This window comes from Lipotes vexillifer, unplaced genomic scaffold, assembly GCF_000442215.2.
Source record: "Lipotes vexillifer unplaced genomic scaffold, Lipotes_vexillifer_v1.1 scaffold491, whole genome shotgun sequence".
Classification (NCBI taxonomy): domain Eukaryota; kingdom Metazoa; phylum Chordata; class Mammalia; order Artiodactyla; family Lipotidae; genus Lipotes; species Lipotes vexillifer.
In genome coordinates this window covers 766454-780097 of record NW_006770548.1, presented here as the reverse complement: position 1 = coordinate 780097, position 13644 = coordinate 766454, and the positions used below count along the sequence as shown (strand labels likewise).

At 53.8% G+C, this 13644-nt stretch overlaps 1 protein-coding gene across 4 annotated transcripts in view; it reads left to right on the top strand.

Moving 5' to 3' along the window:
- Positions 1 to 4171, top strand: part of PFKFB4 (6-phosphofructo-2-kinase/fructose-2,6-biphosphatase 4) — a 39149-nt gene extending 34978 nt beyond the window's left edge. For 2 of the 4 annotated variants that reach the window (XM_007446158.1, XM_007446160.1), the window contains 4 exons: positions 587 to 716; positions 821 to 883; positions 1757 to 1821; positions 3637 to 3774. In XM_007446158.1, coding sequence (XP_007446220.1) covers positions 587 to 716; positions 821 to 883; positions 1757 to 1821; positions 3637 to 3696 — 318 coding nt within the window. In that variant the 3' untranslated portion in view covers positions 3697 to 3774. Of the gene's footprint in view, positions 1 to 586; positions 717 to 820; positions 884 to 1756; positions 1822 to 3636 lie in introns of all 4 variants that reach the window. The other 2 variants (XM_007446157.1, XM_007446159.1) reach the window with 2 other exon arrangements.
- The last annotated feature ends 9473 nt before the right edge of the window (positions 4172 to 13644 follow it).

Here is a 13644-nt window from a genome sequence, read left to right as displayed (position 1 = left end):
CATGGGGCAAACTCAGCTCCAAGCTTGAGGCCTTTTTTTTTTTTTCTGAAGGATGGCTCACTGTGTGCAAACAGGAGTGAACCCCCAGGGCTGGGTCTCCCAGTGAAAAGCTCTAGACCTGCCAGTCACTGGGGTTGGTCCAAGGGCTCCCTCACGGCACCCAGGGGAGGTACAGGGCAGGCAGGCATTCTGACAGGTTGCACTCTGGGAAGTTTGGGAGGTTTTTGCTTCCCCTCCCTACAAGCCTCGTTCTGTGTACTCCACGTGCGGCGGGTAGGAAGGGAGCCGTGTCTTCACCTGTCATCAGTTGCCAGCATGTGAATTCCAGCAGCTGAGGGTTCAGCAAAGGGCCCCGGGATGGGCATGGAGGTGGCCCCTTGGACGCAACCTAAGCCCCAGCCCTGCCCTCTTGGTCCTACTGGGACCTGACCCTGGGATAGGGGAGGTGATCCCTTTGTCAGACTGCCAGTCCTCACCAACCTCCCAGAATGGTGAGGAGTTCAGGAGAAGGTAGCCCACTACCCAGAAGGTCTCCATCCCTACCCCCAGAGCTGGGTTGAGGGACGCTTCCCACTTGCCCTTGCAGTCCTATGAGGACCTGGTCCAGCGACTCGAGCCTGTCATCATGGAGCTGGAGCGGCAAGAGAACGTGCTGGTCATCTGCCACCAGGCTGTGATGCGCTGCCTCCTGGCCTACTTCCTTGACAAGGCAGCAGGTGCGGACGCTGCCCCTGGGGAGGTGGGATGTGTGTGTGAGAGAGATTGAAGGGTCTGTCACCTGGGCATCCCTGGTGCCAGCCCTCTCCGTGTGTGTCCACAGAACAGCTGCCTTACCTCAAGTGTCCGTTGCACACAGTCCTGAAGCTGACCCCTGTGGCTTATGGTAAAGAAGCTTCCCGCATGCTGACCTGGTTGCCAGACTGGCTGTCTGCAGGGTTCTCTGGTTTTCTGCAAGCCCCTCCCTTGAAAATTTCATTAGAGGCTCATTCCTCCTCCTTCCACCCCACCACCTTTCCCAATTTGCTTTAAAATTTTTTTTGTTTTAATTCCTATGGCCACAGGAAGCCTCCCCAATGATCCTTCCTTAACCATCACCCACCCACATAAGGGGCTTTTCTACTGGTTTCTCCAAAATCCCCCAGAGAGCCCCACAGCCCCCAGGACCCAGACCTGAAAATATGCGCCTCTGCCTTGGGCTCTGCCAGCAGAGGCCTCTGGCAACTTCCTGGGTCCCGACTCCTCCCCTTCAACACTGGACGAGGCACTCTCGCATGGTTGTGCCCTCGGGACAATAACTGTATAGCTCAGTGGCAGCTGAAGTCATCCCAGTGCATGTTAATCGCCTCGTCCCCCTTTGCACTGAGCGCCTGGCACCATGGTGATCCCGCCTCGTGTGTGAGGCAAGGCTGGGTGCGGGTCTGCTCAGTGCAGTGACCCCTCACTGAGCTAGGCTTGTTGCTTCTCAGACCGCCCTCAGCCCCCGAGGTGGGCCGCTCATCCTCACTGTGGCTCTGCCTGGTGCCCGGGCTCCTCAGCGAGCCTGCGCTGGGCAGTGGCCCAGAGGCTCGGGCCTGACACGCTGCCTAGTGCTTCCTCACGGGGCCTCCGGAGCTGCCTAAGGTGGGAGGACTGGAGTGAGGCTGAGGCGTCTGCTCAGCCCCACAGCACCGAAAGCCTCCTCCTGGGAGAAGCTTCTACCCCTGTGGCTCAGCTGCCTTTCAGGAGGGGGAATGGATTTGCATCTTCCCTTTGGCAGGTTGTAAAGTGGAGTCCATATTCCTGAATGTGGCGGCCGTGAACACACACCGAGACAGGCCTCAGGTAGCAGCTGGGTCACTGCTGGGGTGGTGGGCATGTTCCTGGGGGTCCAGACACAGCAACCACCAGGGCCAGGCCCAGCTGGGGCACCTACTGAGTGAGCTTGAGTTCTCTGTCAGGGTGACGCTGTGGCCAGAACACAGGCTAGAGGCCTACAGGGGGCAGGCGCTTCCATGTCCCACCAGCCCAGGCCTCATGAGCACCTGTCCAACTTGAGCACCTATAAAAAGTAAAAATGAAAAATGTCCTGCTTTGTTGCGGAAAGGGCCATGCAGAGGCTGAGGGTGTCTCGGTGCTGCGTAGAGACCTTCCTGCGGAAGGACACGTCTCTGTTCTGTGTTCCCCCAGCGTTAAAGATAGAAGCTCCTTGAAGTGTTGCCCAGAAGCACTTCATGCCCGTGTGGGATCCTTCTGCCATGTTGGTTTCCTCTCCCACTGAGGCCAAGAGCAGGACCGCCCCTCTGGGCCCCATTCCCAGAGTCTGTTGCACCAGGAAGGCTCCTGGGACCTTAGTCATGCCTGCTGCCACCCACAATGGGACGTGCTGGGCCTTGGGTCCCTGCCCAGGGTGCAGGCCTTGGGCCCCACAGGCTGAGGTGTGTGGATGTGTCCTCCTATTTCCTAAGGCTGCTTCCCCTCACCAGAACCAGTCATTGTGTAAACCTCTTCCCTGTTTGCCCTGAGAGTCTGATGCAGGCCCAGTCTGGCACACACAGGTCTCAGGGGAAGATGTCCCAACAGGCCCCTCGTACTGAGGAAAGCCCAGAAGGTGTTGGGCCCCCAGCACTGACGGGATGATGGTGAAAGAGGCCCCTGGACCCAGCAAGCATCAGGGGCTGGTGCCCCGGTCCATTTGCAGGAGCCAACATGGCCATGGGGTAGTTGGCAGGCACACTGCCTGCCTCTGGGTAGGCACTTCTGAGAGGCAAACTTCTGTTGGCCACAGGTTCTGGGATGGTTCCTTTTAAGGTGGGCAGGATCTCCAGGTCCTGGCCCATCCTTGGGGGCAGGTTGTGGTGAGAAAGGGGCCCTTGGGAAGCCTGCCCCCAGTGAGAATTGCACCTGCCCCTACAATTCCAGTGGTCAGCCCTGTGAACTCAGGAGTGTGGCCATAAGGGCCATGATTCCCTCCCTGCAGATCTGGGCTGTGACCCAGGACATTGGTGACCTGCTCCATTGGGCCACGAAGATCAGGGATCACATAGGATCACATAGTCTTACAGAGTTGAGGGGAGTCTCTGACCCCCATCCCTTAGGCCTGAGATGCCCTGAACTCAGCCGGCTGTGGACAGAACTGGGCTCTGCAGCTGAGGCAGGGGAGGGGTGCTGTTCAGGAGGTGCAGGGGGCCCGGTGCCCCAGCTCTCAGGGGACAGACCAGGCTGCAGAACAGGAGGTGTCCGCAGGCTGCTGGGGCCATATCTGACACCTGTCCACCGACATACCGACATAGCCGGGAGGAGGGCACCCTCAGCAGCTGGTCCCCTTCCCAGCCAGCTGTTCCTCCCCACCTGACCCAGACCTGAGGCAGGAGGCGGGGATGGCCTCACTCTGGGTAATGCCTGACCTGCCTGCAAGGAACAAGCAGGAACTGGAGGTGTCCTCCATCCCCCACCTTTGTTCTGTTGTTTGTCACCCACCACGTTGTCAAGAGGCTCTTGACCCCTGGCTCTTAGGAAAGGTCGGGGTCTAAGTCCTGTGGCTGGGGCTCCTCGGGGTGAGAATGTGAGTCCAGCGGCCATAGCGTTGAGCAAAGCAGATAGTGGTGACTGTCTGTCCTTGGCAAAGGGTCAGTGTTCTGTGTGTTTAATTTTGTGCAGAATGTAGACATCTCTCGGCCTCCGGAGGAAGCCCTTGTCACGGTCCCTGCTCACCAGTGACTGTGTGTCGTCCACTGCGACCCCCGGGCAGGTGTTGATCTCTGCGGGCGAGGTCATTCCAGGCCCTCTGGTCTGTGTGACAGTCACCACACAGGAACACCCTCAAAGCCTTGCATGGCTGGTGGCACCCAGAATCCCAGTCCCAGCCCACCTGTTTCCTTGTTGACAGTGTCAGGGTTGTATGCGGTGCCCAACTTGCTGCTAAAACCCACTTGGCCTGACTGCGTCTGCACCGGGCTGGTGAGAGGTTTCCCAGCCCCTGATCCTTCTGTTCTCTCTCACCGGTCGGGTGGGCTTTGTGAAGTGTGAAACCCAAAAATGTGAAATGGAAAGCACTTGCTGTGATGTTTCCACCCACTGAGGCCGAGCTGCCTGGGTAGACCTGGGGACCCCTGCCAGGGCTCTGCTGCCCTCTCTTTGACCACTTCCTGAGCCAGAGGCAAGGTGTTCATGAGCTGCTGCTGCCTCAGTAAGCGGGAAAGAGCCATCCCTATCCTGCCTTGCCAGGAACTGAAGAGCTTCCGCCAAGGCAGCCACCTCCACTGGACAGACCCTTGGGTCCGTGCGTCTGCATTTGTGGACGCTTAGGAAAGCAGTGTGTTCACTTCAGCACATGGGAATGCACAGAAACATGCAGGGAGCGGGGTGTTTGCGATTACCCCTTCCCAATTATGCCTACACTGGAATACTCGTGGGAGCTGGCAGCCAAGGCCACCCCTCTCCAACTGCTCTCGTGGTGCAACACGTAAAGAAAGACGTGAAGACGGGACAGTTGTATGAGTCGCCCTTCCCAGTGCTCAAGGGAGAGGCTGCCCTCCCATCTTCCTCTCCCGGCCATGCCACTGGGCTACCTTGCCCGCTGCTGCCTGTGTCCACACAAGAGTGTACACTGGTGGCAGGGACCTGCATTTGCTGTGAAGGATTCGGAAAAGCTTGCATGGTCCTGCAAAGCCTGTCCTGGCGTTTGTTGACCTCTACCCATGGAACTAAGCATGGGAAAGCCCAGAGCTGGAGGCAGCTTCTGGCCAGAGCAGGAATTTCCCAGCTTCTGATTCTTTTTTTTTTTTTTTTTTCCACATTTGGTTGCCTGGGGTCTTAGTTGCGGCAGATAGGCTCCTTAGTTGCAGCATGCATGTGGGATCTAGTTCCCTGACCAGGGATTGAACTCAGACCCCCTGCATTGGGAGCATGCATTCCCACCAGGGAAGTCCCACCCCCTTCTGATGCTTGTTGAAATAAATTTAAATTGACAAGCCTTTGTCAAATCCCTACTACAATCAAGGCACTAGGCTGCTGATTAATCCCATTGATGGGCTTCATAAGGGTGCTGATCCTTCACCTTCAAATAATGGCAAATCTGATACCCGTGTCCCCTGCATCGGCAGGCGGACTCTCAACCACTGCGCCACCAGGGAAGCCCACCAGCTTCTGATTCTTGTACACAGAAGCCTGATGAAAACGACCCCGGGAAGCCTGCCATCTGTCACGCCCCTGAGTTCTTTTGGGCCCAGGGAGTTGCGCTGGGCCGAGGGTTCCGGCTCCATTTTGTAGCTGGGAGAACAGGCTGGCCAGCAAGTTGTGAGGCTGGGTGAGGAAGCGTGTGGATTTGTAGTTGCATGGGCTGCTGTCCACAGGTGGTGGTCCTTGGTGAAGCCAGGCCCCAGGATCCTGTGTCCCTGGCCCAGGCTGATGATCTCTCGGCCTCGAGTGCCACAGCAGTTATGTACAGACATGGGTGGAGAGATATCCAGGACAGAGCCGTGGCAGTACCCTCCTTCTGGACTTATCTCCTGTCAGAGCCCCAGGCCCCTTAGACCCAGGGCCAGAGGACCACGCTACTGCCTTTGGGATGTGGGGACTGCAGCCTTTGCTTCCATGTCCGCCAGAGTATTGGTGACTTTCGGTCATGCTCAGTTGTTGGCCATAGCAGGTCCCTTTGGTCAGCGGCATGTACATCTAGATGTCACCACCTCTCCAAGACCTCAGGCTGGCTGAGGTGAGACCAGCGAGGCCTTTTCTCTCTATCCAGAGGGCAGCCAGGAGCTACTGGAGACGTGTCACAAGGACTGGGATGGGGCAGAGGGAAGTCTGGGATCCCAGCAGGGCTCACCCGGAGCCGGCTCCGCATGGGCAGCCGTCCACCTGGCTGGCTGCCCGGTTGTAGCCGGGACGGTTGATGTGCTCCTGTTGCAGACATGTTTCCTGCTCGCCCTGGAATGGATGTTGTTGGATCTCAGCCACATATCACACTGTGTCCAACATTCTTTGCAATAAATACTTTTTTAAAAAAGAACGATCTAAGGTGTTGTGTGGCCAGCTCGCCCCTGGTGAGGTTCTTTCCAGCGGCTCTGCAAACCCCTGTGCTGTGCTCCCTCCCAACAGGTCTGTATGGACCCTTGGTCCAGCTCCCTCCCCCATGACTACCCATCCCTGGAGCGGAAACTGTCTTGCCCTGGAGTGAACCCTGGGCAGGGCCTGGGTTTTCTCTGGGCTGACCAAGGTTGCTGGGCCCTCACCACTGAGACAGAAACAGACGTAGGGGGGGATCTGGGGTCCCTGGAAATGTGGGTCCCAAATACTGGCATCCCTGGACAGGGGAACCAGAGGCTGGGTCGAGGATGGAGGGCCTGCATAAGGCTGTGGGTGGAGCGTGCTGCCTGATTCTCTGGTGTTCTTTGTTACTTCTGGCATGGGGAAGGTGGTGACAAGAGGCACCCTTTCCTATGCCTCGGAATTTTTTTTTTTCCTTTTGCATTAAAAAAAAAATTTTATTGAAGTACAGTTGTTTTTTTAAAAAAATAAATTTATTTATTTATTTACTTTTAATTTTGGCTGTGTTGGGTCTTTGTTGCTGTGCGCAGGCTTTCTCTAGTTGTGGTGAGCGGGGGCTACTTTTCCTTGTGGTGCGTGGGCTTCTCATTGCCATGGCTTCTCTTGGTGCAGATCATGGGCTCTAGGCGCACGGGCTTCAGTAGTTGTGGCTCGCGGGCTCAGTAGTTGTGGCTCGCGGGCTCTAGAGCACAAGCTCAGTAGTTGTGGTGCACGGGCTTAGTTGCTCCACGGCGTGTGGGATCTTCCCAGACCAGGGCTTGAACCTGTGTCCTATTGGAGTATAGTTGATTTACAATGTTGTGTTAGTTTCAGGTGTACAGCATAGTGATTCAGTTATACATATACATGTATTCATTCTTTTTCAGATTCTTTTCCCATATAGGTGATCACAGAATATTGAGTAGAGTTCCCTGTGCTATACAGTAGGTCCTTGTCATCTATTTTATATATAGTAGTGTGTATATGTTAATCCGAAGCTTCTAATTTATCCCTCCTCCTCCCCATGCCTCAGAATTTTGTTGGACTTTTCTTCTGCCCTGGGGCTGGGGTGTTGTAGGGGTCTTCCTCCATGGACATAACATTGCTGGCATTTGCCTTTCCTAGTGTGTCAGGGCAGAGGGTGGCTGTGTCACAGTGGATGACAGGAACCCCTTGGGCTTCATCCCCAGGCTCAGAGGGATATCAGCTATGACTGTCTTCCTGGTAGGTGAGGTTGGGGGATCGCTGAATGGTCCCCATCCTGTCTCCGGGCACAGAGTTCCTGGAGTGGATACCTGACCTCCTTAGAGGCTTCCTTGCACTTTCTGAAGAAGGTTTTGAAGATTTTAACAGCAAAGCAACAACAGAAGGAATGAAATGTAACACTATCAGAATTTTTCTTCAGATTCACTGTTCTACTGCAACCTAGAAAGAGCGATTATATATGGTTAGGCTGAAGAATTTTGTAGCATTTTGGGTTGCTAGGAAACAGTGGCCATCAGGTAGGATCAGAGGATATTTGGATAGAATGAAATATTGTTACAAAGACATAGGTTTCAGCAGCATTTAAATTATATTTATAATATGGTTGTATATTATATATTAATAAAATATAATTATCACCTGTAAAGGCGAGTTGCTGTTTTTGGTTTAGACCAATCATTATTCATCCCCTGGGACTGGGCACATTGCTGTTTAAACAAAAACTGTACTATTAAAAGTGGAAAATGGGGTAGACCAGAAGTGGTATCTGTCAAACTCTGGCTAATGGCCACAGGTCTCTTTGGGAAGGGTTGTGGGGAAATTACCAGCATGAAGCTGGGCTGTCTTCACAGGGCCCACCTTAAAGGGCACCCACCCCACTTCCGTCAAGGGCCCCTGGGTTTGTGAACTGATCTTATCTGGAAAATTGGAGAGAGATCCTATCCTCTGCAGTCAGGTCTCTGGTGGTCAGCCCTCTAGTTCTTTTGTCATACACATCCAGTAGGGCTCTACTGGCCTCCCCATCACTTTTTGTCTTAGGGGCCTGGTGACCCTGCCAAAGATCCTGGTATCTGCATTGAAATCAAGGAGGCATTTCAACTGTAGTGTCTCCAACCAGAATCTCTGACCCATGGACAGCTGTGACTATGGTACTTATGGGTCAAATTGTGTCCCCCAAATTAATACATTGAAGACCTAACCCCCAGTACCTCATAATGTGACCTCATGTGGAAATAGGGTGGTTGCAGGTGTCATAAATTAAGATGAAGTCATACTGGAGTAGGGTGTGCCCCTAATCCAAAATTCCCCAGCAACTTCAGAGACAGCATGGATCCTGCTGACATCCTGGCTTCAAGCTTCCAGCCTCCAGAACTATGAAACAGTAGGTTTCTGTTGTTTGAGCCACTCAGGGTGTGGTACTTTGTTACAGCAGCCCTGGCAAATGGAAACTTCTCAGCGATGAACTTCCTAGGGCCTTGGTGAAGGACTATGTTCTGGGTCGTGTCCAGGGACTCAGGGAGAAGGTGAGTTGTCCCTGATAAATTCAGTCCAACATTTATTTTGAATGAATGAGTGAATCTTCCTGAGGCCTTGGGTTCTTCATTACACCAGAGAGCATTTGGCATCTCAATTGCATTTAGTGAGACCCAGTTTTCATTTCAGCCAACCAAATAGACAGGCAGAACAACCCCCAGTAGCTAAAGCCTGCACACTGAATCCAAAGTTCCTGGCAAGCTCACCTGCATTGATGAAGTCCAACCTAACTAAGCTGATGTTCTTATCTCCATGGTCTGGGGCCTCGGTCTCCCCCGCCGCCCGCATAGTGTGTATATTTTAGCTAATGTAAAACACCAAAGTCTTAAATTCTTTTGATACGTAAGCCATCCCCTCTGGGTCTGACTTTGTAATAAGGTCTCCAGACATGCTGGTATCCACCTCTAGTTTAAGGAGCTGGGGACGAGGGGCATTAGAAGAGTTGACTCCCCTTGCAAAGTAACTCCCTCACGAGGTCTTATGGGAGGACACCTTGCTGAATCAGTGGGCAAGGGAGGTGGAGGAGGGCTGGAGGTTGGTTGCAATCTGATTGCTCTAATTCTTTCATATGCATCTTCATTTCACTTAATTCATTAACACATTAAGTGCCTACCATGTGCTAAGCAGTAGGAATATAGCAGGAAGCACAGGGAAAACTCGAGTCCTCCCTCACAGAGCTGACATTCTAGTGGGTGGAAGACACAGCAAAGAGGTAAGTAGTGTATTAGAGGCTGGGACAGAGCCGAGGGCGTGGTTCAGGGTTGTATGAAGTCCTCACTGAGGAGGCGACCAGTGTCCTGGATGTATTGAATACATTTTCAACTTACGATATTTTCAGCTTACAGGGGGTTTATCAGTGACCCCATCGTAAGTCGTGGAAGATCTGTACCACACCACCAGTGATGGCTGTACCAGCTCTGTCTCCTCAGCCTGCTGGGGTTGCCAAAGGCTTTCCCTTCATCCTGACTGGATTTCCACTGCCTTTAACTCCAACCAGGCAAACGTCCACTCCGGATGCACCCCCACTTCCCTGGTCACCTGCTGACAACTTTATCAGTTGGAGGAAACTGACTCTGCCCAACATAATCAGAAATGGAATTTATGAAAATGAACTTGTGTAGCTCCCAGAACCACCAAGGGCACAGGAGGACAAGACAAAGAGGCCATGCCCAAGTCACAGTTAGTTCTGCTTTGGCAGACACTGCATGCTGCTGCTACCCGGGTGCCGTGGCTCCCACCACTGCAGAGGCTCTGGTCACCAGTCCACTAGGCACACTCCAGGGAAGGTATGTCTGACTCTAGGGAAGGTACATCTGATTCCAAGGAGGGTACATCTGATTGGCTGGGCCTCGGGCAAAGGAAGCTGGGAAGTGGATGTCTGGCATTTCTGCCTTCTGAAATGGAGGAAGGGAGCCCAGGTGCTGGTGAAGAGGAATGGCAGGAGAGCTGTGCTCTACTTAGCTCGCACACTCCTGGCCCTGTGGGTCAGTCCTGGGCTGATGCCACCCACACCCTGCCACCCACACCGTGGGACATTGGGCTTTCTGAGCATCATTGGGTATTGCTTTGGCCCCATGCAGAGTTCCCATATGCAGCTTGACTGCCACATAAAGGTCCCAGCAAAAAATAGTCTTTTTAAAAAATATTTAGGGCTTCCCTGGTGGTGCAGTGGTTAAGAATCTGCCTGCCAATGCAGGGGACATGGGTTCGAGCCCTGGTCCGGGAAGATCCCACATGCGGCGGAGCAACTAAGCCCGTGCGCCACAACTACTGAACCTGTGCTCTAGAGCCCGCGAGCCACAACTACTGAGCCCACGAGCCACAACTACTGAAGCCCACGTGCCTAGAGCCCGTGCTCTGCCACAAGAGAAGCCACCACAATGAGAAACCCGTGCACTGCAACGAAGAGTAGCCCCCACTCACCCCAACTAGAGAAAAGCCCGCGCGCAGCAACGAAGACCTAAGGCAGCCGAAATTATAAATAAATAAATTAAAAAAAAAAAAATAAAAACAAAAAAATAAAAAATATTTATTTATTTATTTGGTTGCACTGGGTCTTAGTTGCGGCTCACTGGCTCCTTACTTGTGGCATGCGAACTCTTAGCTGCGGCATGCATGTGGGATATAGTTCCCTGACCAGGGATCGAACCTGGGACCCCTGCACTGGGAGTGCAGTCTTATCCACTGAGCCGCCAGGGAAGTCCCAGAAAAGAGTCATTATTAACACTGTGCGTATTTGAGGAGAGTCCAATAAAAGGGCCGTTGACAGAGCTGTGGGTGAATTTGGGTGGCAGCATCTGGGGCTAACATTGGGAGCACTTTCCTTCCCTAGGCCTTGTGGACTGAAGAAAAATGCACAACCTAAAAGTTGTGTGGGACCTTACTGAGGACTAAAGCCCAGAAGACAGCCTCTCAGAAAGCTCTGAGGAATTGCTCTGAAGAGATAAGGGAGGAGCCAGGATCTACAGGAGTTTTTTGTGGGAAGAACAAAAACAAAAATATGTAGTTGAACACCAAGATTACTAATCACAAAGAACAGACATCTCAAGTTAATGTTTTTCTATGTATGGGAATAGGCAAGGACCTGGGTTCATTGAAATTATTCCTTTGATATGCATCTTAACTATCTAGGGTCAGTATCCAAAGCATAGAACGCTTCCTGTTTTTCTCCATCCTGAATTCCCCTCAGGTGCACCATCTGTGGGTTGCTGCAGTGGCTAATGGCTTGATTCTTGTAGAACTGGGATAGCGGGCAACATTCTTTGTTTACAGGAAAGTCAGGCAACATTCCCTGTCCCCAACCCACAGGGGCAAGGCCCAGGAGGGGAAGGGTTAGTGGAGCCTGGTGGGACCGAACCCCCGAGCCCCACTCCTGTTCAGTTTCTACTGTAATCTGTCTACCAGAGGGAGCTCTTAAATCAGTCACTCCCTGGGGCTCTCAAGATAATTTCTCAGCATTATGGCCCTGAACGGAGGGCCGGGCAGCTGTGGCTGTGAGGGTGGAGCGGTGGTGGCGGCGGTGGGTGGGGGGTGTCTGAAGGCCCACAGGAGCTTTGGGGGAGGAACAGCGCCATTCATGCACTCTCCTCCCACCCTCTGACGGATCTCCTGCAACTTAACTGCCTTCTGTTGACTAAGCCTGACGACTGACTACGAGAAGGGAGAAAGAGAAAGAGGGAACCCCAGGACAGAGTGGGATAGGGGGTGGGCGTGGAGGGAAAAGTAGAAGACGGGCCTGGACAGGCATCTACTATGGGCATCGGCACTAAGGTTGATGTGGTTGGTAGGGAGGTAGATGCACAGACAGCTATAGTCCAGCATAATGTGTGCTAGGGCAGTGGGAGTGGGGGGTGGGGTGGAACCCACAGAGGGGACTGGGGAGGCTGAGACAGCCCATCCCCCAGGGGGAGTGGTTTCCGGGCTGGTGCTCAGGGGAAAGTGGTCAGTGGGCTAAAGGAGATCCTTTATTTCCTTTTCCAGTTATTATCTAGCACCTGCTGTGTGCATGGCCCTGTGTTGGATACAGAAAACATAGTCCCAGCCTCTCTTAGTCCGCAAAGTAGCAGAAAACACCCACATAACCCAAGGTTTGGTGCTGGGCTGGGGGGTCACAAGGGCTGTGGGAACACTGAGGGGAGCCCTAACCCAGACTTGGCATCTCGAGAGGCTTCCTGGGGGAGGAGGTGCTTAAGATGGGAGCCAGAAAGGGTGGCGGAATGCACGCGGTGCGTGCTGAGAGCAAGGAAGCACAAGGAGCCCCATTCAGTGCTATGGGACTGAAATCAGGACTTTGTCTTAAGAGATACAGGGAGCCATTGCAGGGTTTAGAGCGAGGGTGTGTGACTGATTTGTACCCTAGGGAGATCCACACAGGAAGCATTGGGGGGAGCAGGTGAGTTCAGAGCTGGGTCAGTGGTGGGTAAAAGAATGTTCTGGAGGTGAAAGTGGCAGAGCGTGGAGAGAGTTGGGCAGCATGCCTGGGTGACCAGGCAGAGATGGGGACAGAGGTTTGGGGACAGTGAGTTGCCCGTGGAAGCCGAGGAGGTCTTTGGAGATGAAGTTCTGGGAGTCCTCAGGGCAAGTATGGTGGTGGATGGGCGCAGACTCTCGGAGGCCAAAAGGGCTGGGAGGGAGGGCAGGGCAGGGTCCACTGTGCCTTGGGATGCTGGTGGGTGGTGAGCATGTGAGCAGTGGGGAGGGCCAGAGGAGAGGTGTGGGTGGGAGGTAAGGAAGGTGACAAACAGATGGTCCAGGACATCAGCACGCAGTGTGAGGGAGAAATACAGAGGGAGAGGGTGAGGACACAGGGGAGGGCCTGAGGTGCCACCGGCCTGGGACAGGACGACAAGAGGCACAGCGGGCTGTGCCCTGAGATAAAGTGTGAGCCTTTCAGGTAGGCCAGATGGGGAAGGGGCAGAATTTAAGGTAGGGTCTGCCTCAAGCAGGAGGGGAGAGCACCTACTGGAATGAAATGGGGTGGGGCGGGGGCTGATAAGAAAGGTTGTCTGAGGGGGTGGAGCCAAGCACAAAGGTCCCCAGCTGCCGGCCCCTCGCCTGTGGCCTGGCATTGTTTTGCTGAGCTAGTCCAGCTGGTCTGGGTCCTTACATGGATGTGGGACTCCTCAGTCTTGTTGAGACCCCGAACTTTGGCACAGGGTGATTGGTTTCTGTCCGGGAGAAGCAGATGTCCTCGGGCAACCTGTGGAAGTGAGTTTCCAGCTTCACAGGCCTTGTTCACAAGGACCCCTGCCTGTTTCTGCCCCCCCCTCACCCCCCCCACCCCCGGAACACACACATGGGCACATGCATGCTGGATGTGTGGCTGTGACTTCCAAGCCACTGGGTGTTCCTGGCCTCACCCCCTCCTGCACATGCACAGCTCTGGGTGGGTCCTGGAGCCGCCACTATGCCCAACCATGAAGGTTTAACACAGGTGTCTTTGAGGTGTGGGAAGATGAGGGGCCATGAGGGAACCCAACACTGAAAAGGTCAGGGAGGACTTGGCCAGGAGAGAAGCCCCTGGATGGGGATGAGAGGCCAAAGGCAGGTGATTGAAGGTAAGAAAGGACAACCCTTAGCTGTAATGGCCTATATGGGAAAAGAATCTAAAAAAAAGTGGAT